The sequence below is a fragment of the Corvus kubaryi genome, unplaced genomic scaffold (genome assembly GCF_017639235.1).
Source record: "Corvus kubaryi isolate FWS band 111438036 unplaced genomic scaffold, C.kubaryi_AGA036_p1.0 37394, whole genome shotgun sequence".
Lineage (NCBI taxonomy): Eukaryota > Metazoa > Chordata > Aves > Passeriformes > Corvidae > Corvus > Corvus kubaryi.
This window is the reverse complement of record NW_024581133.1, coordinates 11,073,924-11,095,378: the sequence shown is the minus strand read 5'-3', so window position 1 is coordinate 11,095,378 and position 21,455 is coordinate 11,073,924. Positions and strand designations below refer to the sequence as shown.

Below are 21,455 nucleotides of genomic sequence, written 5' to 3'. Positions count from 1 at the left end.
TCAGCTGCAAAGACTTGGAAAAGCAAATCAAATCCAAGCTTTCAACAGTGAACAGGTATCAGTAATAATGAAATAATTGCCTGGATTTTGACAGCCTTGAACAATTCAGTAAATCCCAGCACTCCACGTACACAGCCTGATAGGAGTCAGGCAGCTGCGCTGCCCTTGAGAACTGGGCAGTGGGTTCTGGAAGGAAGGAAATAGCTGCCACATGCAGTAAATAAAAATAAGTTTAAAAAAAAAGGTACACCCAGAGTTCTGCTGCAGAATCATTCCATTGAGCCTGGCTAGAAACATAGGCAGCTACAAACCAATCATTCTTCTCCAACATAAACACAGATTGGGTTCGACTTGCAGTAACATAGGTTGAGATTTTTAGTAGATGACATAAATAAATGTATTTTTATATTTCCTGACCACATTAAGCTTGAAATCAGGAGTTCTAAAATGTGAGCCACACACTGCAAGGCTTCTAATAGCCAATAAATTCAGACAGTCACACTGAAGCAATGTTTTCTCCTTAAAGGTACATTTTGCTGCAGTGTATATAAATACAAGGGGACTTGTTTTTTTATGGATTTGTAATTATATGTAGCTGAACATGATCATTCAATAAAGGTTAAAGTTCTCTTAGGAGGACAGCAAGATGAAAACCACTTCAGAAGGCACAATCTCAGGTCCCAAATATTATTTCTACATGGAAATACATCAGTAAGGTGATGGGGGAAGGTTGAGGAAAATGACTTTCTCCAAAAAAAAAGACCAAGCCAGGAAAGGTAAAACATTCTGGCTCAAGAATATCAATGTATTCCTATGTTCCTGCCCCACCTCTGCTACACTAAGAAAGCACAAAACCAGTTCTTATCCTGCCCAGTGCATCTACTTCCCATGTGTAAAGTAGGGATTAGAGTGCTGGAATTCCTTCAGGTGGTGTTAAAGGAATGAATGATCCTAGAGAATCACCAGTAATACTTAAGAGCTAAAATACTCCCTAATCAAAGGTCATTTTTCATCTCCAGCCCTTACAGCACTTCAAAGTGGAGCTCAGCATTATCCCCATGATATCCCACACTGGGAAATGGAATACAACAGAGCAAGGGATTTTTCAGCTTCTCAGAAAGGGCCGGTAGCAATGTCAGGAGTGATTGTCAGGTGGCAGAAAAGGTGTGTGAGATGCACAAAGGCTGATGCCTATCAGTCAGAGAGCTCAGGGCCAGGGATCACACGGCTGAATTTCAGCTTTTCTCCCCACACAAGCTGTGGCTGAGGGACACAGTCACTATCCAGGCTTGGAAGGCAAATCCCTCACCACAAATGAGGCTGTTTGGTTTTTGGACCCACCACTTTCAGTGGGTCTCTCACAGAGACGTGTTCCCAGTGGGGGAGCCATAAAGAGTCAGTGTGTGCTGGCTCCAGAGCCCCTTATTGCCTGGATGTGCTGGAAAAACCAAATGGAAATGTCTGAGTGCTGATGTCACTGCAGTACAATTGCTTTGGAGGCTGCTCAGCTTTCCTTGGGGTGCCCATTCCTTGCAGGAGCCTCACTGAGCTTTGTCTCATGGCTGGAGGTTTATGAGCAGAGAGAAGTGAAGATGGCAGCTGAGAGCCTCACTTCACAATGAGTCAAATAATCCTTTTAAGGGAGAATTTGTCATTCCCAGCCCAGTTTAAAAACCAGCAGCTGAGACTTAGTACATGGAATGGACAAGCAGAACAAATTTAAAATCACCAACTGCTTTCAAGGGGAATTGACCTGCATGTGACAAAATTAATAAGAACCTCCCCAACCCACCTATGTTAAGGTTGTAAAGTCAAGTGTTCAAGGGCTGGAAACACCAGAGTTAAGGCTGCCATGTGTAGTCCTAATTCACTTGTGATACAATTCCTGCGTGATACAATTAAAAGCTATTTTCCCCCATGGCCTCACCCCATTTAGTGGGCAGGATGAACAGAGCTGTTCAGTATTTCTGGTTGTTTTTTTTTTTTACCTTTTTGAGTCAATGTGTGGCCTTGGCTTTATTTATAGCATGCCATTTAAACTCCTCACCAAAAACAGGATTATTCATATCCTTGTGGGTTTTAATATAACACTTATCACAGAAATATTTGCTTCAAAAACATAACAAATGTCTCATGACAAAACCCCTGCCAGTGAGGTAGGATGGTAGCACAGTCCCTTGAGCCCAAATGCTTAATCAGAATCAGAGGTCCCACAAGATTGTTTTGCTTAGGATGAGATCATCTGAATGTAATACAGTGTATAATATATTCTTGGGTTTTAGCAAACCAATAGTAACAAAAACCCCATTTCTCTGGGAGAGAGCTCCAAAACTTCCAGTGCCCTGAGTTCTGGGTTTGGGAAAGCATCTGTTTCCTTTCAGCAGTGGCCACAGCATTTGCAAACCTTGTTCTCTGTGGTTTAAAGCACCTTCTTCTAAGACCACAGGGCAAACAAGCAAGGTTTGATCCGAAGTAAAGTAACGTAGCAGAGTAAGGCTGGAGTGAAATTATTTCTGGCTCACTTGGTTCTGGGGGATTCACACTGAAATTTGCAATTTAAAAGGCAATAGAATTACTCCTACCTCTGTTTGCAGGCCTCTGTATGTGCATGTGGTTATGTAATACACCTAAACCCAAAAAAGTTGTCATATCTGATTGCAAAACACCTGAAACATCTTTAAATGTGTAGCACACAACAGTGCTAATGTTCTTTTTCAGCAGTTAATCAACCATCAGGAAAGGTTTAACAGACTTCAGCTCAGGCACTACACAATCATTCTTCTCACAGACAGTTCACATCCACCCTTTTGATTTGGATCTAGGTTACAAATCAAGTAACTTTTCTTTTGAGACATGATCTCTGTAGAAAAAAATGTTGCTCCAGGTTCTTCCACAAGTATGAAACCATTTGATAAATACAATTTTCAAGTTTATACAAGCCTGCAGTCCCACCTGCACATCCTGTCAGGGAAATCAATCCATGATTCCCTGTCATGCTGCTTGTTTTACAGCACAGTCTCAGAGAAAAGCGCTTGTTAGAAACATTTTTAAAAACGTGTACTTACTGTTCTGACAGCCCTCAGGATCTCTTCTTCTTCTTCTGGTCTGTCTTGCTTATCTCCCACTGTTCCTCTACTGATGCTGTCTTCAGAGGCCAGCTGAAAGAAAAATGCACATTGCCAACAGTTTATATCTACCAGACTGGAAATCTGGCATGTCTGGAGCATTGTTATTATTACTATAATTACAAATATGTTTGGGAATTTGTATTTTTGGCATAATGGGAAGATTCATTCTAAAGAATGCAGCTTAGCTTTATAAAAATATGTTAAATCAGCTTGGATCATATCAAATTCAAGTATTGCAGAGATGACTGGGACTAAGATTCTTTCTTGATTTGATGTAGCAAAAAGAAAGTTCGCAAATACAATCTTAAGTATCACTTAGCAGCATTTTAAAAATGATACTATTATTAAATACAGCCTGTGCTAAGGCTGTAACCCTTCCCAGGACAAAGTGACAGAGCCTCTCAGAACTCACTAAGCTAGGCTGTAATTTGCCACAGTTTTAACTGATTTACCTTCAGCTCAGTCCCCAGAATAATAAGGAAGCTGTGATGGAGTAGAGCACTGGGGCAGATATTTCACATTAGGAACACATTAAATCTCCAGTGGCATCACTTGGTTTTTGACTTGAGCTGAAGTGCTAAGGAGCATTAGTGAGGCCTTGTCTCTCAATTTATCCCTGAAAAAGCAAAAGTAAAAGCTTTTTTTTTTTCTTTTCGCTGGTTTTGTTTGTTTGATTTAATAAATAAGGTAGAAGAAGGTCAGGCCATGGCACCAAAGAACTGTCACTATAAGAGCTGTGAAAGAATTGAGATTATCCCAGTTCATATTCAGTATCTCCATGAAACTTTAAATTTTACCTAGGGAATAATGAGCCTGGCAGTTCAGAAAGGAGTTTTCTCAGTCTGTGCTTATGTGAGTAAAGTCCTCCTGTCCCTGGCAGCCCTGACACTGCAGCCCCACTGACAGCTCCTGAGGCTGCACAGAACCGTCTGCATCCCTTTGCTGCCCTTTCCCACCTGCCCTGCCCAGGCAGACATAGATCCCTGAATGTTCAGCCAGAGATCACAGGTTCCCGGCTCACTGGTGCCCTGTGCAGCACCTTTCACTGGTGTTTTTCAAACTCCTCTCAGGTGAAGGGCTGAGGAAGCCAGTCTGGGTCAGGCTGGCACTGCCCAGGCTGTCCCCAAGCTCCCAGTGCTGTGCAATGCTGCCTCTCCCTGGAGCACAGCTCTGTGCTCTGCAAAACTCCAAACTTTCCTCTCCAGCCTAAACCTTCAGCCCTGGACAGAAGCAAAATTAGTCTGAATGTCTCTAGTTATCAAAGTGTTCTATCTGTCCACTTCCTGACAATTTGTGCCTGTCTGATGCATGAGAAAGGGCCCTTCTAGGGCAAAACCACAGATAAAATGCATTTTAAAACTGAATTGAAAGCCCTGGATGTGGATGTTTTATAATCTAAGTTGAATATCCATAGAAAGAACAATAGTATGTTTTTAGTAATGACCTAATTCAACTAATTCAATAATGAACTAATTCAACCCCTTCCAAAACAATTCATGAACTCTTACTCATTATCAACTGACAGTGCTTGGGGACCTTCACTAATTACCACTATTCTTTGGTTCTGGATATATTTGTGTTATGGGTGCAGGGTAAAGATGGACATGGAAAGAAAATAAAACTGTGTCTTTTTGTTCCTACTCACAAACAGTGATGGGAAAACCTCCAAAAGCTGTCTCGCTGTTTTGTGGTTGTCAGGACACTTCATTTTCTCTCATTCCCAAGCTTCAGAAGCTTCCTCTTTGTGATTGCAAACAGATGATGGCAGAGCCAGCAATTAGACTAATCCAAGTAAATTCCAATCGCTGGTAGCCTGCAGCAGCTTGCAGTGCTCACAACAAATGGAGGCCCACCCTTAGCACGAAGCTGTCAGCCGGAAAAGAGAAATTAAAATTGATTTTTTGAAGCAAACTTCTGTGACCTTCCTCATTGCACCCAGGAGTACCTATAACATCTGTCATTTATTATATATCATGGTTGGGATTTTTAACCAACCACTGAGCTTGGGCATTCCAAATCCAGTGTGCACCTTTGACTGTATCAGTCCAAAGCCTCAGGAGTTTTCACCATTTGGGAGTTCCACAAAAGGAGGAGGTGTCTGCACCTCTCTGCATGCACCAACAAACACTAAAAATATAAAATTTAGGAGCTTGTTTGAAAATGACATCTTTAAAATTGGAGTTTTCAGTACAACCAGAATAGATTCTGCAGGTTTATCCTGTCCTTGCCAATCTTTATGATCTTTCTTTGGCAAACAGCGATGGCAGGTTCTCAAACAGTTTAATTTTTTAAAAAATGACCCAAATAAAACCAGTGGTTAGTGATAACAGCTACTCAGTGAGCTCAATGGGCATAAAATATGAGAGTAGTGTCTTTCATAATAGTGGAGGAGCTGCTAAGAAAATTTGGTGTAAGTTTCAGAGTCACTCATCACCTTTTCTCTGGAATCCCAGTTCAAACACTAGATCTCCCAGACTCTGGAGGTTTTCTTGCAATGGAGACTGTCTCCAGAAGCTGCCTACAGATTTCCCAGGATACCAGACTGGTGTTCCCCACAGTGAGAGGCCAGCAGAGGTGGGTACCAAACAGTAAAGCAAAGCATCCTCATTTCACTTCCTTCCAATATTCTTCCATAATTCCAATGTTTTCTCTGAAAAGCAAGGCCAGGCCGTAAGCCCTGTTGAGCTTTAGACAAAAAGTTTCCAAAAGCAGCAAATATAATGCAAGGAAAGTAATTTTGTAACACAGAAAAATACAAGCTCAGTTATACAAGTGTTCTCGTTCCAAGAACAATTGTAAGTGGGTTTTGTTTTGATTTGGAAAAAACTCCAATATCTCAGTGTATTTGCAGCGGACCACACACTGGAAAAACTATGTGGTTTTCTGGTGGCTGTATAATAAGAAAGGATTTTCTCTCTGAGACAGAAAAGGCCTATTCAAGGTTGGAAAGGGAGTGTAGCTCGGAAGAATGAAGAATCAGGAAGCTGGGGAGATAGGTCAGAATTGTGTGAGGATGATGTGGTCTCATTGTCTGAACAGCTGCCAGGGAATTAGGAAAGACAGCTTCTCCTTTTTCATCAAAACATAAGGGCTAAAAGCAAAAATCCAATAAAGAGCAGTTTTGGGGTGTTTGCTGTTAGGGGTGACTCCATCCCTGGTGTCTATCTGGAGATAAGAGGTTTTGCAGCACAAAGTGTGGCACAGATAGAAAATAAAGTGGGAGGACAATGGACTTTGTGCCAAAGTTTTTGTGATATGCTAACACAGAATTCTGCAGCAAGAGAAGCCATAAATATCTACAGCGTTTATGGATGAAGAACCACTCCAGGCTGGAGACAAGTGAACAGCAGATAAAGCACTCACAAAGTACTGTCTTCACACTCATGTAGTGAGCCCATTGCATAAGCTGCTTTCCAGGTTATGTTACTGCATTTTACTTCATTGGGCAATTTTGGATGGACTCCAACAAGTAGATTTTTTTTAAACATTCTTTTTACCAGTAAAACACAATAAAAGATTTTATAGCCTTGATGTGTTTCTGGCACAGTTTAAAAACTGCTGCTAATAAAACTTTTCCAAGAGGAAAAAATGACCAAGCTGTCACAATGTAAATATGATTTTTAATTTTTTTTTTTTAAGTTGGGGTTTTATGCAGGAAACTGGGAAACAACATCACAGGAAAAGATTATGTTGAGAGAAGAAAACCTATGCAAGCACGACTTAGAGTGGAACAGTGTCATGTTCCTGGCAGCCCATGTTAAATGCACTTGGAAAGAATTGTGTTTTCATGCACACCAAGGGCTGGCTCCTCCTGACCACTGAGTCAGTGACAATTCACCAAGTGACTTCAGCAATGCCCTAAAGCAGCAGCCTGACTTATAAATATGGCACCAGGCAGCCAGACAAGAGCTCTGAGCTCAGTCCTGGCCTGATCCAAGCTCCTGGTGTGAGATCCATCCAGCTTCTCACATGGAAAGAAGGGTGATCTGTCAGTCTGCTCACCCTGCCAGCTCTCTGAAGTCCCAGCCTCTCCTGGCATGCCAAAGCCTTTGTTCTTGGGGTGTTTTTAGGTGCAATTATGATTTAACGAGGAATGAGTGATGCCATGAAGATCTTTTGCCTTTTCTTTTATACCCCTGTTATACTTCTTTTACAACTTCTGTATTCTTAGTGCTTTTTGCCTACATTCTTGGACTTGTTTGTCAAGCTGAGAGACTAAACATTTTAGAAGCTTTGTAGTTAGGGATCAGTGTGCCCCAGACCCCAAGGTCCTCTCCAGAACACATTCTGTAAGCTCAGATAGAACCATCCAGGGGAAGGTTCCTTGGGGAGGGGGGCTCACTCGAGCCTCTCATTGAGGAATTTCTGATAGATATGCTAATTAGTAAAACCTATAATGTTATACCCGTTCTTCTGGGGGGGGGCATTTTTGCAGGGTGCATTTTTGTGCATTTCACTTGGACGTGATGCATCTAAGGATCCTTAAAATAAGTACCAAGGTAAAATCCCTTTTCCCCTTCTAACCGTGTTTGACTGTTGATTTCAAGGCATCATGAGTAATGCCCACCCTTCACCATCACAACTCTGGCATCGTTCAGTGTTGCAGTGACTCTGGTTCACTGCCCTACCAGGTTCTGCAGGAGATAAAATGAGCCAAATGCCAAAAAAGTGACAAAAACGTGCCTTCAGCACCCAAGTCCCCTACAGCAGGCTGACGTGTGTATACAGCACTGCCTTTTGTGTGCACCACAACTGTAGGAGCTGCTGGATTTTTAAGGATCGTTCCCTCTGTCCCTGAAAATGGTCCTTCCTGAGGAGCAGGAGGGCAGGCAAGTGTACTGAGAGACCTGCAGGGATGAACAGCGAGCTCCCGGTGATATTTCTGCTCTCATTCCAATGCACTTTTTGCTTCTGAGATCAGAGGCTCTGTAAGAACTGCAATGTTGTTACGTATTTTGTGCCGCCAGGCAACATTTTCAGTTATGAAATTGGCCACGCGAGGGCACCAGCACTGCTCGGGGAAATGAAAGGCCGAAACAGACAAAACTGCGTAGCCAAAGGAATAAAGAGGAGTTTGTTTACAAACTGTACAGCTGCAAAAGCACAAGATAGCAGGTTCCACGCAGGAGTCACCAACCTAGAGTGTCCAGCAGCTCTGGGGGTGCACAGCAGGGAGGGAGGAAATCCCCCACCATCAGGAGCTGAGCTGCTCCTGCTGCCCCTGCCGGGCTCCCCTTGCTCAGAGATCCCTTTCCTCAGCGTGGGTGTGGGAAAGGCTCCCACACCTTGCTGTATTCAGTGCCCAGAGCCTCCCTCTGTCCTGGCTCAGGCCTCTGGCACAGGGGCAGCAGTGACCTCCAGGCTCTTCCCCTTCTCCCTCAGCCCAGAAAGGTTTTCTCACCTGAGAGCCAGGTGAGCAGAGATGTCTGAAACTACATTTTCAGCCCAGCAGTGGTTGCCTCCTTTCATGGCCTTTTCAATGCACATTATCTCTGAGAGAGGCTGAATGGTAACTCCAGAACTAAAAGAAATGAGGTGCTGTAGCTTGAGTTGAACACCCAGACCGGACAAGTTGTTTTTTCCACAAAGATATCACCATAAGGAATTCCTTTAGAAAGAAAAGAAAAAAGCATATTATTTTTCAACCTGCATCTTAATGATCTGATTTTAAATGATGCCATGTAAAAACAAAGCTCTCAGCCTCACAAAATCTGTCACTGAGTTCTCCCTGCCAAACACCATCCAGGATACAGATATTTGCACCAAAAGAAAATCATAGAATTCAGTATCCCAGAATGGTTCGAGTTGGAAGGGACATCAAAGATTACCTGATTCCACCCCTTGCCATAGGCAGGGACACCTTCCACTATCCCAGGCCGCTCCAAGCCCCATCCAACCTGGCCTTGGACACTTCCAGAGATGGGGTAGCCACAGCTTCTCTGGGTAACACATTCCAGGGCCTCCCCACCTTCACAGGAAGAATGTCTTCCACACATCTCACCTAAATTTCCCCTCTTTCAGTTTGAACCCATCCTTGGCCCATCACTGCAATTCCTAATGAAAAGTATCTACACACCCCCTGTTCAAGAGCCAGTTCTGTATGAATGTATGGATGAGTGCAAAGCTAATTTTGCTTACAAAGGAAAACCCTCATTGCTAACAGATTCCTGTGGTTAAGCTAAAGCTCGTCCTGCAGCATTGACTGTGGATACAAAAGGATTGTTCTTCTTTGTTTTGACTGTAAGTGAACAAAATGCTGTTTGCAACTAGATGTTTCTCCCGAGGTTTTGTGATAGCCTGGATTAATTCCATGCAATTATTCTGGGAAAGTAAATTTATTCTGAATGCCCTGGTAGGTTTGTGGCAGTTCAGAGGAATCTCCCAGATAGGACACATCTGTTGTGAAGAACACCAGGTAAGGCAGGAATGGGGGGAAATTAAAATAACTCCAGCTATAATCAGGGTAGAAGGGACCACAGCTTTCACCCAGACAAAAAGGGGTGAAAAGGGTTTTACAGGACCATCTTTACAGTCTGAACTTAGTAAATCTTTTTGCACAATTTGAAAAGCTGTTTCTTCTGCTGTGTTTGTAAAGGTACATGCCAGAAAAACAGAGCAATGAAGTGTTCCAAAATGCATCTATGAATTTGAAAAGTAATTGACTGAAAATTTCACAATAGACTGTGCATAAGATTGTTCTATTCAATACAGAGTGCTGTAAAATCATGAAGTGTTTTATTGTGCTTGAGCAGTTCTTGAGGTACTGAAATTATTTCAAATTCTACTAAGAATAATCAAGCCAAATGTGAAAAATACATTGATTTTGTTTAATTATCCCTAAATACAAATGAGTTCCTAGCTCCCAAAATATGAATCAGATAAGTTACAAATGTCTCAAACCATAACAAACACCCTACAATGTTCTGCTCTGACTCTGGAAAGGAATTAGCAGCATCCTATAAAACCACAGAGCCCTACTGCCCTGGGGCAGTGCCTCAGCTGCAGAAACTGGGGACAGATCCCACGGAACATTTCCTGCTCTCCTGGCTTCTTTTCGTGGGACTGTTGGTCAGTGCTAATGAAAAGATGAAGGGCAATGCTGAATTTAAAGGTACTGAATAAGCCAGAGAGCTACATTTGACTGTCAATGTCTAAGTTAATATCACATGTACTTGCAACGTTTTATATTTAAAATAAAAGTAAATCTAGAGTATTTAGACCTGGTTTAAAATGTTTTTAGTCTGCTACAAACTTTTTCCCCCCTGCAATCTAAAGGTTCCCATTTGAAATGCAGAGGTGGAGATATTTTTAATCCAGGACTAAAGCCTTTGATGTTGAAGTAGTTACCTTTTCCCAAGCCAGCTGTGCAGTCCCTGTGTTAATTAGGAGATATGGGATGATCATTAATAAACACAGAGGAACAGGAGGCCTCTGAGGTTGTACATTTACTACATGTTCTGAAAAGCGGGTCAGTCCTTTGCCTTTCGCCAGACTGGGGGTTTCATTTTGCTCAGGAGCCAACCTGCAAAGCAGCACAGATACTCCAATGCAAAACATGATTATTTTAAATAAAGTATTTGTTCTACTTTTCCTCATGTTCCAACCCCATCTTCAGATTCATCAACAGATGCTTAGGAATGTAAAACATCCTTTGGGGACTGTATCAATTTGGGGAAAATAGTACTTTACTAAAAAGCTCTTCTGAAACTTTATTTAACACAGTTAAAATGGGTCTCTCTAATAGTTTAACTTGATGTCGCAGTTTAAAATTGATGATGGGACTGGAAAAGAGAAACATCATCAAGATAAAAGCTGCAATTAATTAAAACTGCAATAATCGCAAGTATTAGTTTCCCTTTTCAACTTCCACAGGGCTTGTTGCCATGACATATTTTGGTGGAAAGATGCTACCAGCATAATCGCTCCTTTCTTGCCCCTTTTTGCAGGGTTTTACTTACTGGTATTTGTGGAACAGTTTGAAATCCAGAACAAAATAGGTACCAACAAAGAGAGCTTTAGGATGAAGATAAGTAACATTATAGAAAATATGCAGCTTCTAATAATTATAATTTTACACCCCATTCTTCCCTCATTTTCCTCACCCTGCCAGAAGTTTAACTGCACCTTCCACTCAGCCCAAGCTTCCAGGCTTCAATTAAAGTAGTTCCCATCCAGCAGAAAAAAACCTTTTCCCTTTTGACCCCCCAAGCCCATTTGTGGAGCAGCAACACCTGACAGAGCTCTTGTGTTTTCCCAGGTGGGCCCTGGCAGAGAGCAGCTGGCTGGGATGAGGAGGGACATCCTGAGATCCTGGGCTGTGCTTGTGGCAGTGATGGGGCTGAGCGCAGCCGAGGACTTCCCGTGGACCAAGAACAATCCAGGCTCCTTCTACTACGGCACTTTTCCGGCTGGTACCTTCCAAGCCCACTTGGTTTGGGGGTTGGAATGTTCTACACCTGCTCCTGTGTTTGCACAAGGAAGCAACCCAAAGGTTTTCCTTGTCCTTCCAGGGAAATGGCAGAAGCAGAAATCGAGGTTGTTGCAGAATGCAGGAACACCTTTGGGATCTGGTCCTGGGAGTACAGGGATCCCCATAACCCTGCACTCCGCAGGGCCACTTAAAACAGGAAATACAGAGGAAAGGCTCACAGATTAACAGTTCATATCCACATCTCCCTGATTAAAATGCAGTGTAACAAGTCACACCTGAGAACTCTTCTCCTTTTTTATAAATTATCTACAATTAATGAAATAAACTAAAAATACCCTTTGTTAAGCAGCTAACTTAAGAACTGAGCGAAATAACTGTGCTGGGTTTGTTTCAAGCTGTTCAGTACTATCCAATGCACTCTTCAGTATGGATTTATGAACCTTATTCTTTCTTCAGCACATATTTAAATACATTTCATCCAAGCAAAATCAAAACTAGAAAGATATAGGCACTGATTGGTTTTCATGCTCAAGTTTTTAAGTAATTTATGAATTGGTATTTTGTGTAACAATAGGGAAATAATCCAGAATATTTCTATATATTTTATGTAACATCTAAACTTGTAGTTGCTAAAACCACTATGAACCAGCAGGAAGAAATTATGTGAAAATCTAGTTTGTTTTTTACAGTAACATATTTCTGCCACACTATCAATGCGCTACCTCATCACTGTAAAATACAGACTTTACAGATTTAATAAATGAAAGGATTTGATTCCTTGCTCAGTGCATCAGAACACAACACCTTCAGTCCCATTTTCACTCACTTTTTAGGCACAGATACATTTTCACCTAGAAAACCTTGGCCTCTCCAGCAGTGCTTACTTTCAGTTTCAGTTCCTTTATCCTATGAACATTTAGCAAGACCAACTAGCAGGAAAAGATTCCAATAACTCCCCTGTTTTTACCTTTAGGTTTCTTATGGGGTGTTGGAAGTTCTGCCTACCAGACTGAAGGGGCCTGGGACAAGGATGGGAAAGGACCAAGCATCTGGGATGCTTTCACTCACAAGAAAGGGAAAGTGTTTAGGAATGAGACGGGAGATTCCACGTGTGATGGCTACTACAAAGTTAAGGTATTGTTCAAGAGGAATGAATTGCACCTCTGCAAATGTTCTGGGGCCATTCCATGATCCCGGTTTCCCATTTTGAAGGAACAGCTTTAGCTGCTCTAAAGGCTCATTTAACTTAGGAATCCAAGGGCTGGTATTTTAAATTAGTACAGTAAAATCTTCTTTCCTTATAATCTCATAGAACCAATCATACCACAGTATTTCCCAAATACATCTCAGCCTTTCAGGATTTTTGTGTCCAAAGAAATATTCTGGAAGTCCAAATGCTTAGTTAGAAATACAAGAAACACATTTGAGCGTTAAATAAAACTAACATCTTTTTGTGTGAGCCTGTATGAGGTTTTCTATGTGTTTTTAAGAGGCTTTAAAAATCAGTCTGAATATTCCCCATTTTTTGAAATGATAACAAACAAACAATCAATGCAGCTCTGTTCACAACATGCTTCCAAGCCTAATACCATCAAAACCAATTTTCAAATTACTGCGCTGGAAGAAAGACAGATACACAGCAAGAGGAATCCAAATTACTGTGAGAAGCCAGGGTTATGTAATTGGAATTGCAACTAATTTAATAAAAGTTATATTCCACTGAGGTTTCTCCACATACATGAAGTTCAAGGGAGAGCCAGAGGTCTCAGCAAGAACTAAGAGAAAAGAAACTATGCCTTACTCTCCTAAAATGGGAAAATGCAGGAGAGGTTTCATTTGAACTCTCAAACCAGCGGAAGTTTGAAAGAACAGCTTAATAAAAAAATTTAGAGAAGCTGGGACTCTGAGCCTCACTGGGCTGTGGCACCAGAAGACATTGACACAGAGATGATTTGGGCACTCACTACACTGGGTTTGTATTTAGAAATACTTTCTAAAAACTTGTTTGTGTTAGTCCAGTTACATGATCCTCTTTATATCAAAGCACTCTTTGCCTTTATCATCAGAATTCTCTTTGCATTGGCTCAAATACCACAAATTTCTAATTTCATTTAACACGGAAGAGGTACAATTTCTTAGAAAAAGAACATATGTTCATATGGAATTAAGGGGGTTTTCTCATTCCAGTATAAGACAGTAAATGAAAGTCCAACTAATTATGGTTTTGAGCCTAATGTTTGAGGTCAAGATTTACAGGCTTCTACTATTTTCTAGAACATGCACGTTACAAATTCTGACATGAATATAATTGTGTTGCAGAACCTCAGCTCATTTTTCTGTAGTGCAAACATTCAGTTTTCATAGTTACACAAAACATTACAGGATTTCCTTGGATTGTCCAAAAAAAAGTGGTTAAAGAAAAAGGGTTCAAACAGAACAAGCCATCATCTCAAAGATCAGAAAATAACTGCTGGAATTCTCTTTTGTGCAACCCTTCCATAGATTTTCTGCATTCAGTGTTATTTAAGACAGATCAGTAACTGAAGTTATTCTGCTCAGCCTCAGGATGTGTTAATTGGAATTTCTTCTTACAGGATGACATTCAGTTACTGAAGGAGCTGAAGGTGAATCACTACCTCTTGTCTATCTCATGGCCAAGAATTATGCCCACAGGCATCAAAGGTAAGCACAATTTCACCACATTCTTACCAATATTCTTACCTGTAAGGAATTTTACTCCAGGGTAACCCACAGTTGTTCAGCGTTCCTGTTAAACAGATCTGTTTCTCTGCAGAACAGAGTTTAACCATTACAGAATTCCCAGCGCTGTAATGTAAAATTCCTTGGTCAATAGTTTTAGATTTCTGTTCTTCCAGTTATTTGGGAACTAATCCAGGTAATTCCTTGTCTGTGCTTTTCATCAGCTGAGCAACTGAATGAGAAGGGAATACAGTTCTACAATGATACAATTAACAGTCTTCTGGAAAACAATATCACCCCTATTGTGAGCCTCTACCACTGGGATCTGCCACAGGTCAGACAATATTTAAATTAGTCAAACACCTCAAATAAAGGCTTCTGATAGAAATAATTTTCTAAGGTTAAGAACTAAGGGTACTTAAAATTAGAGAAGTCTGCATGATTTTAAGAACTTGTAAGTATTTCCTATTCATTTGCATTTTATATGCATTGAAGTTTTGAAAAATCTTTCTGAGCTAGAAATAGAAATAAAAGTCTTTTTTATGCAGCAGCTGACATTCAAGTACAATTAGTGACTCTTGAAATTCTTATTTCCAAAGGTTCTCCAAGAAAAGTATGGTGGCTGGCAGAATATAAGCATGATAAATTATTTTAATGATTATGCAAATCTGTGCTTTGAGAAGTTTGGCGATCGTGTGAAACACTGGATTACGTTCAGCAATCCTTGGGTAAATCATCAGTGCTTTCCTTCCAATCACTCTGATTCCACAGTTCTGTTCCCAAAATTATGTGGAAGTGACACTAGAGGAGAGTAGGTTAAGAAAATGGAGAGGGAGAGGGAAGAGGAAAGATTTAAACCATTAATCTTTGTGGCCAAAAATGTCAGCGGGCAGATTTTGCACAAGGGCAGAGATTTAAGACATGAAATTCCAGGAAAATTTTGAAAACTCCTCAGCTGGAGAGACACAGGAATTGGAAAGGCAGCTGTTATTTACCCTTTCCCATTCCATCAGCTCACTCCTCACCAACACCCTGTTCCCAACAAGCCACAGCACAGTACCAACCAGGCAGCGGGGGAGGAAATGGGAGCCAAGGGGAAGGGAAAAGGGGACTGGAGACGGACAGCCCAGGCAGGAGAGCACAGGATCCACAGGAGGGAGCACATTCCCTGGCTCTGGTGCCCAGAGAAGGGCTGACTCTGTGTGTTTGCAGGCAGTGGCTGAGAAGGGCTATGAAACAGGAGAACACGCGCCAGGACTGAAGCTCGGCGGCTGCGGCGCCTACAAGGCTGCTCATCACATCATTAAAGTAAAAAAACCTCCTGAACACGTGCTTGAAATTACGTGCCAATTAAGGATTTTTATCAGATTTCACTCTTTAAACAGGAATAGTTTCACAACCATGTCATTTCCAACTAGGACTCTGAAATTACCATCTGGCTTTAAAACTCCAGTGCATAATCCAAGGCAGTCCCAATGTTAGGTGCTTCATTTAACACTGTTGCAACAATTTGAATTTTTCTTATATTATAGATGTCTCTAATAGTTTGTTTGAAGCTGGTTGAAAAAGAAAATATCCAGGTTAGTCTAGAAACAAGCAGTAACATCCTGGCCTATTGAAATGAACCTGAATGTTGCAAGTGACTTCAGAAGACTCTGGTAAAAATTAACTTTCCTCTGAATAAATTAGGGAAAGATATCCAAAGAGCAGAGCCATGGGACAGAACCCTGTCCTGAGGGCTGTGTGTCACTGCCATGTGGATCTCCTCCAATTTAGGGAAGGAAGTTTGCATAAAGGCTCTTGTGATGTCTTACATGAAGTGAAAGTTTCTGTAATAAACACAAAAGAAATTCTGTGATATTTTCAGACTGACCTCAGTGCAAAAAGTGCTCACCAGCTTTCCATAGTGCCCATGGCATAAGAGAGGAAAATGTGCACATGATTTATTCTATTTGTACTTTTTTTTACAGACTCACGCCAAGGTTTGGCACTCCTACAACAACACCTGGCGCAGGGAGCAGAGAGGTAATCTGGATTCATTCTGTGACTGTGCTGCTGTTTATATTAAGGGCTTAAAGAACTGCAGAATTGTCCCTTTGTTTTAAGGGATGGTTGGAATTTCCCTAACGAGTGGCTGGGGGGAACCTGTTGATCCACACAGCCAAACAGACAGAGATGCTGCCGAAAGGTACATCCAGTTCCACCTGGGATGGTTTGCAAATCCCATTTACAGAGGGGACTACCCAGAAGTTATGAAGAATTATGTAGGTAAGTCCCAGTAACTGACTAACACATGAATAAATCCACACTTCCAGCACATTACAAGGGAGTAATTCCTGGCCAATATGTGCTTTAGTCAAGTGAGGGGCGCAGGTGAGACACAGCAAAGCAACCGAAGGCCCCCAGGCTGGACATGGCTCCTGAGCACTTTGGGGACACACCAGGACACTTTAGATCACTGTTTCCCCATGTATTGTACCCAGCGTCTCCAAACCAAAAGGATCAAAGATAATCTCTTCTTTAAAAAGCAGTCAAACTCGAGTGTCCTTGACATTAGCACTAAATTCAGGAAAACCATATTTGGCCCTGGCAGAGGCTGCCCAGAGAAGCTGTGGCTGCGCCTGGATCCCTGGAAGTGTTCAAGGCCAGGGTGGACGGGACTTGGAGCAGCCTGGGATAGTGGAAGATGTCCCTGCCCATGGCAGGGGGTGGAAGGAGATGATCTTTCAAGGTCCCTTTCAACCCAAACCATCCAGGATTTTATGATTCTATGATTTATTTTTGGTGAGATAAAGAAAACCAATTTCCATGCTCCTCAGAAGTACATTTCCTGTAATTATTTTGATAGGTAGGAAGAGTGCCCAGCAGGGCCTGGGGACATCAAGATTACCAACTTTCTCAGTGCAAGAGAAAACCTATATTAAAGGCACCTCGGATTTCCTGGGAATAGGTCATTTTACAACTCGTTATGTTCTGCAGAAGAACTTTCCCTTTCTCCAAGTGTCCAGTTACCACACTGACCGTGACCTGGCTGAATTGGTGGACCCAAACTGGCCAGCTCCAGGCCCTAAGTGGCTCTACTCTGTGCCCTGGGGGTTCAGACGATTACTCAATTTCATCAAGGTGAGTAGAACAGATCTTTAATTATAAAGGAAGCACCAAAATGCCTGGAGGAGCTGCACTTACACTGGTTTAGATTTAGATTTTCAACAGTTCCATCTATTTGTCTTGTCATATTGGCAATTTTCTTTGTAAAAAAAAAAGTGCCTTAATTTCAGCTCAGAAAACTACAGAATTCAGTCTTTTAAAATAAACCCCATAGTTAAAATCCTACTACACATTTTTCTTACCTTAAGTAAATCTAGAAAATTTCTCCTAATGCACTTTGCTAAATCACATTTTCTGTCAAAATAAAATGATTTTATGTGAATCAATCTAAACATTTCTGTTTGCAGACCCAGTATGGGAACCCCCTGATTTATGTGACAGAGAATGGAGTATCTGAAACCGTGCAGTGCCCTCAGCTGTGTGACGAGTGGAGGATACAGTATCTCAAGGGATACATCAATGAGATACTGAAAGGTCACTTAGAAACAGCTTTATAGGATTTGACTTTTGGAGTGTTTTCACCTTGTCTATTTGTTCTTTACATCATAAATATTCACAAGTCAAAATGGACAGCAAACCAGACTAATAAATTTTCAACAAAATGACAACCTAAGCAAACACATTAATACTAATAAATACAATAACCTACATGAGATTTAAAACTGCAATGGATCACCAGTTGCCACTTTCAGAAAGGAGAAATTACCATGCCCATAGAGCTCTAGTACCTCTAAGCTAAAGATATCAACTTCAAAGAATCTAAATTAAATTACTTTGGCCTTCATTTTTCTGTCCTCCTCCCCATCTCTTCCTGTTATAAACCAAAACATTTACAGAACCATATTTTAAGGACAAAAACCACCTTTACCAGAGTGATTTGTGTTCTGTTTACAGCTCTAAATGATGGTGTTAATGTCAAAGGTTACACTGCCTGGTCACTGCTGGATAAATTTGAATGGAACAAAGGCTTCTCCGAAAGATTTGGGCTTTATCACATCGACTTCAAAAACAAGAACAAACCACGGTACCCAAAGGCATCTGTTGACTACTATAAAAAGATTATCAGTGCAAATGGATTCCCAAATCCAAGAGAGGTGATGTCAGCTGCTGATTTTGATCTTTTTTCCTTTTTCTTTGATTTATGTGCAAATATCACACTGAATTTCAGGAAACACCTTGCATGAATATGGTACGGAAGTGACACTTTGGTTCTGTAAATTAGGGATCTGTTTAGTACAGAGATATTCAGACACTGAAAGTGGGAACAGCCTCAATTACTATTTTCAAAGCATTCCACAAACTACCTGGACTTACTGATGCAGTCAAAAATTCTCAATCAGAAATTGTTTAGCAATGCTGCCAGATTTCTAGGCAGAAAACTGCACATATGTACTGCCCTACTGGAAAATAACATGGAATGTATTATGTGCTGCTAAAAATTTTATTGAACAATTAACTTTGAGAAATTCACTGCAATAAAACCCATGAAGAGACAAAGAAACTTTCAGAAAATCATGTGTTGGTAGAATAAAATAGTTTCAAGTTAATTGTAGGGACAAGTGTTGAGGGACAGAGAGGAAGGTGCTGGGAATGAGGAGGATGCTGCAGTCTAACAGAACTGTCACCCTTCCCCAGGTGGAAAACTGGCATCGGAAGGCCATGGACACCTGCTCTGCCACACACCAACACCTTGCTGCAGGTAATGATGGCTCTGTTTTGTTCTATAAAAGCAGATTCTGTAACTCTCAGATATTAAATTGCTCTCTGAATATGGATAAAAGGTATTTTCTCCCCAAAAGCACAAGATTCTAAAGAAAAATGCCTTTATTTACTGTCTCAAACTAAAATCACTGTAGCTAAATGGATCAGTTTTGGATGTTACTGAAATACAGGAACTGGAAGAGCTAATACTTAAAACGGAGGTTGGGGATGACAGCATTCTCCTTAAAAAGCATTCTCCTTAAAATAAAAGTGCTAAATGCCTTTTCAAACACAAACCAAACCCAGACAAATCAAGACAACCACACAGAAAATCTCTAAATGTCTGACTTCTACACAAAGTGGAACTATAAATAAAAGGGCTAAGGACTGGCCTAAGATTGAGTTTGGTCTCTGATGCTCCTGGTAACAAAGAAACAGCAACACAACTGGGAGCAGCTGCTTGAGGACACAGAACACTCTGCCCACAACTCCCACAGTGCCAGGCTGATCCAGGATACCTAAAAACTTCCTGGTGTAATTCAGGACCTTTCAGAATTCCTGAAGTAGGAATTTTTAAAAGAAAGATCAAGTAAATACTATAGATTCTTACAAGAAGATGAGATAAATTCCACATGGTAGCAAACATCCCAGCAGTCGTCAGCCTAAATTTATCCTGCTCAGCCTCCACTTCCAAGTCACGTTCAGTGTGAATGAACTGGGTTTACTGAACTCTTCCAGGCTTTTGGTGGAATAAAGTTCTACAAAATAAAACCCATTTAATTTTTCATCCGGTTACAGAACAATCATAAAAAGGCTAAAGTGCTTCCCAAGGATTTCTCTTTGACAATTTTCTTTTCTACCCTTTCCCCTTGGGGTGGGGGGAATAAAAGTCAAAAGACAGTAAAATATTGTTAATGCACTGCAGCTAATTCATAGCAAGCACAATTTTTGCAGCCCTTTGAGCACTGACATGTCTTCAGAAATTTAACTGAAAAAGAGAGAGAGAAAACCATCATGGATTTGTTCCAGCTTTGGCAGACTTAGGAAATTCTGTTTGCTTCGTTTGCTGTTTATCCAATGTCAGCATTTTTATGCTCAAAACAATCTTATGTTAACTCTAAGTTTGGTATGAGTGTACTCCAGAGGATTAAATCTCTTATATATTACTCGTTTCTCAAATTTTAGATTCCCTGATTACTCACATGGAAATGGTGACAGAGATTGTTCTTCCAACAGTTTTCACACTCTGCATACTCATCAGTATTGTCCTCCTCATATTCTACCTTCGAAACCACAGCTAAAATTACTGTTTGCACACATCTTCATTTGCCAAAAGGACTAAGCTGCAACTGTTTTATTTGATAGCTAAAATTTACCACAGATGCCTCTTTTTATACCCCTGTAATGAAATATTATTTATCAATCCACCTAGAGCTTTTATAGTTTTTCTATTCAATTCCCAAAACATCTTTTTGTTTTTACCAAAATCCAAAATACCTTCTCTTTCCACATTACTCTCCACTGATTCTAAGTAACAGATTTTACAATCCTTATTATTTTGGAAACTATTACACATTTTGTTCACCAGAAAAATAGTTAAGATTAAAGAGATTCAAATCTTGACAGTATAAATTTCAAGTGACTAAAAGCTGCTTGCAAATTCTGATTTCAGTCTGTTCATCAACAGAATTTTGATGACCATGTAATTGCTATTTGAAGAAAGACACATGATTTTAAAATATAAAAGGACTTAAATGTTCCAAGAGCACTGCTTAAGTATGAACTTATGCATGTCTAAAAGTTAGGATAATATATACCTTGCTATTTAGGTGTGGAGAAGAGTTGTTTGAAGTGAGTAAACCAAGATGACAACTTCTGAATCAGATTTAAACTACATCTCTCCAGTTTAGTTTACAGGAACTAGACTCACCTTATACAACTTCATAATATATTACACACAAATGTGGACTATAAGTAATCCAAGCACTTCTAAAATGCAATATTCCACCTTAAATTCCCTTCTACTGCTGTAGAAACAAGTACTATAAAAACTTGGTTCCAGAACACAGCTGGCTGTACTGAGCTGCTGTGCTTGAAACCAGAAATGACAGAAATTTATAATAATAATCTATAATTTATAGTTTTTAAAAGCATGAATATTGGGGTTTTCTTTATTCTTACTTACCAACAGCTAAGTTCTTAATGCAAAATATTTTTGTCTCAAATTATTTAGTCAGCATGTACAAAACTATGGAATTATTTAAATTAGACCACCAAAATGTTACTTCACTGACTAATCAACATAACACAGGCAACTGCCAAAATATTTAAATTATTATGCCCAGCCAATGATACTGATTTTTTTTTCAAAAAAATACGCAAAACAT

The 21,455-nt window shown here is 40.5% G+C and overlaps 1 protein-coding gene and 1 long non-coding RNA gene across 4 annotated transcripts; both read left to right on the top strand.

Moving 5' to 3' along the window:
• The first annotated feature begins 1,315 nt into the window (after window positions 1–1,315).
• On the top strand, window positions 1,316–9,006 carry LOC121670054. Its single transcript, XR_006018009.1, has 3 exons — window positions 1,316–1,327; window positions 5,443–5,444; window positions 8,915–9,006. It is a non-coding gene; the product is annotated as an uncharacterized LOC121670054 (long non-coding RNA).
• Window positions 9,007–11,394: 2,388 nt separating this feature from the next.
• LCTL (lactase like) lies at window positions 11,395–20,511 on the top strand. 3 transcript variants are annotated; one of them, XM_042039396.1, is made up of 13 exons: window positions 11,395–11,539; window positions 12,533–12,693; window positions 14,154–14,241; window positions 14,484–14,593; window positions 14,859–14,987; window positions 15,472–15,567; window positions 16,230–16,284; window positions 16,366–16,527; window positions 17,108–17,382; window positions 17,715–17,841; window positions 18,262–18,461; window positions 19,003–19,066; window positions 20,254–20,511. In XM_042039396.1, the coding sequence occupies exons 1-13, from the start codon at window positions 11,416–11,418 to the stop codon at window positions 20,367–20,369; spliced, it is 1,707 nt and encodes a 568-aa protein (XP_041895330.1). In that variant the 5' UTR covers window positions 11,395–11,415; the 3' UTR covers window positions 20,370–20,511. The 3 variants fall into 3 exon arrangements, with proteins under 3 accessions (XP_041895330.1, XP_041895332.1, XP_041895333.1); XM_042039398.1 differs by lacking the exons at window positions 11,395–11,539; window positions 12,533–12,693; window positions 14,154–14,241; ... (1 more) ...; window positions 18,262–18,461; window positions 19,003–19,066 and having other exon boundaries at window positions 14,863–14,987; XM_042039399.1 differs by lacking the exons at window positions 11,395–11,539; window positions 12,533–12,693; window positions 14,154–14,241; ... (2 more) ...; window positions 18,262–18,461; window positions 19,003–19,066 and having other exon boundaries at window positions 14,863–14,987.
• Window positions 20,512–21,455: the final 944 nt, after the last annotated feature.

Coding starts and splice junctions, on each gene's coding strand:
- LCTL (XM_042039396.1), top strand. CDS start 11,416: ATGAGGAGGGACATCCTGAGATCCTGGGCTGTGCTTGTGGCAGTGATG. Junction 15,568..16,229: donor CTGCTCATCACATCATTAAA/GTAAAAAAACCT, acceptor TTTTTTTTACAG/ACTCACGCCAAGGTTTGGCA. Junction 17,842..18,261: donor CATCAATGAGATACTGAAAG/GTCACTTAGAAA, acceptor TTCTGTTTACAG/CTCTAAATGATGGTGTTAAT.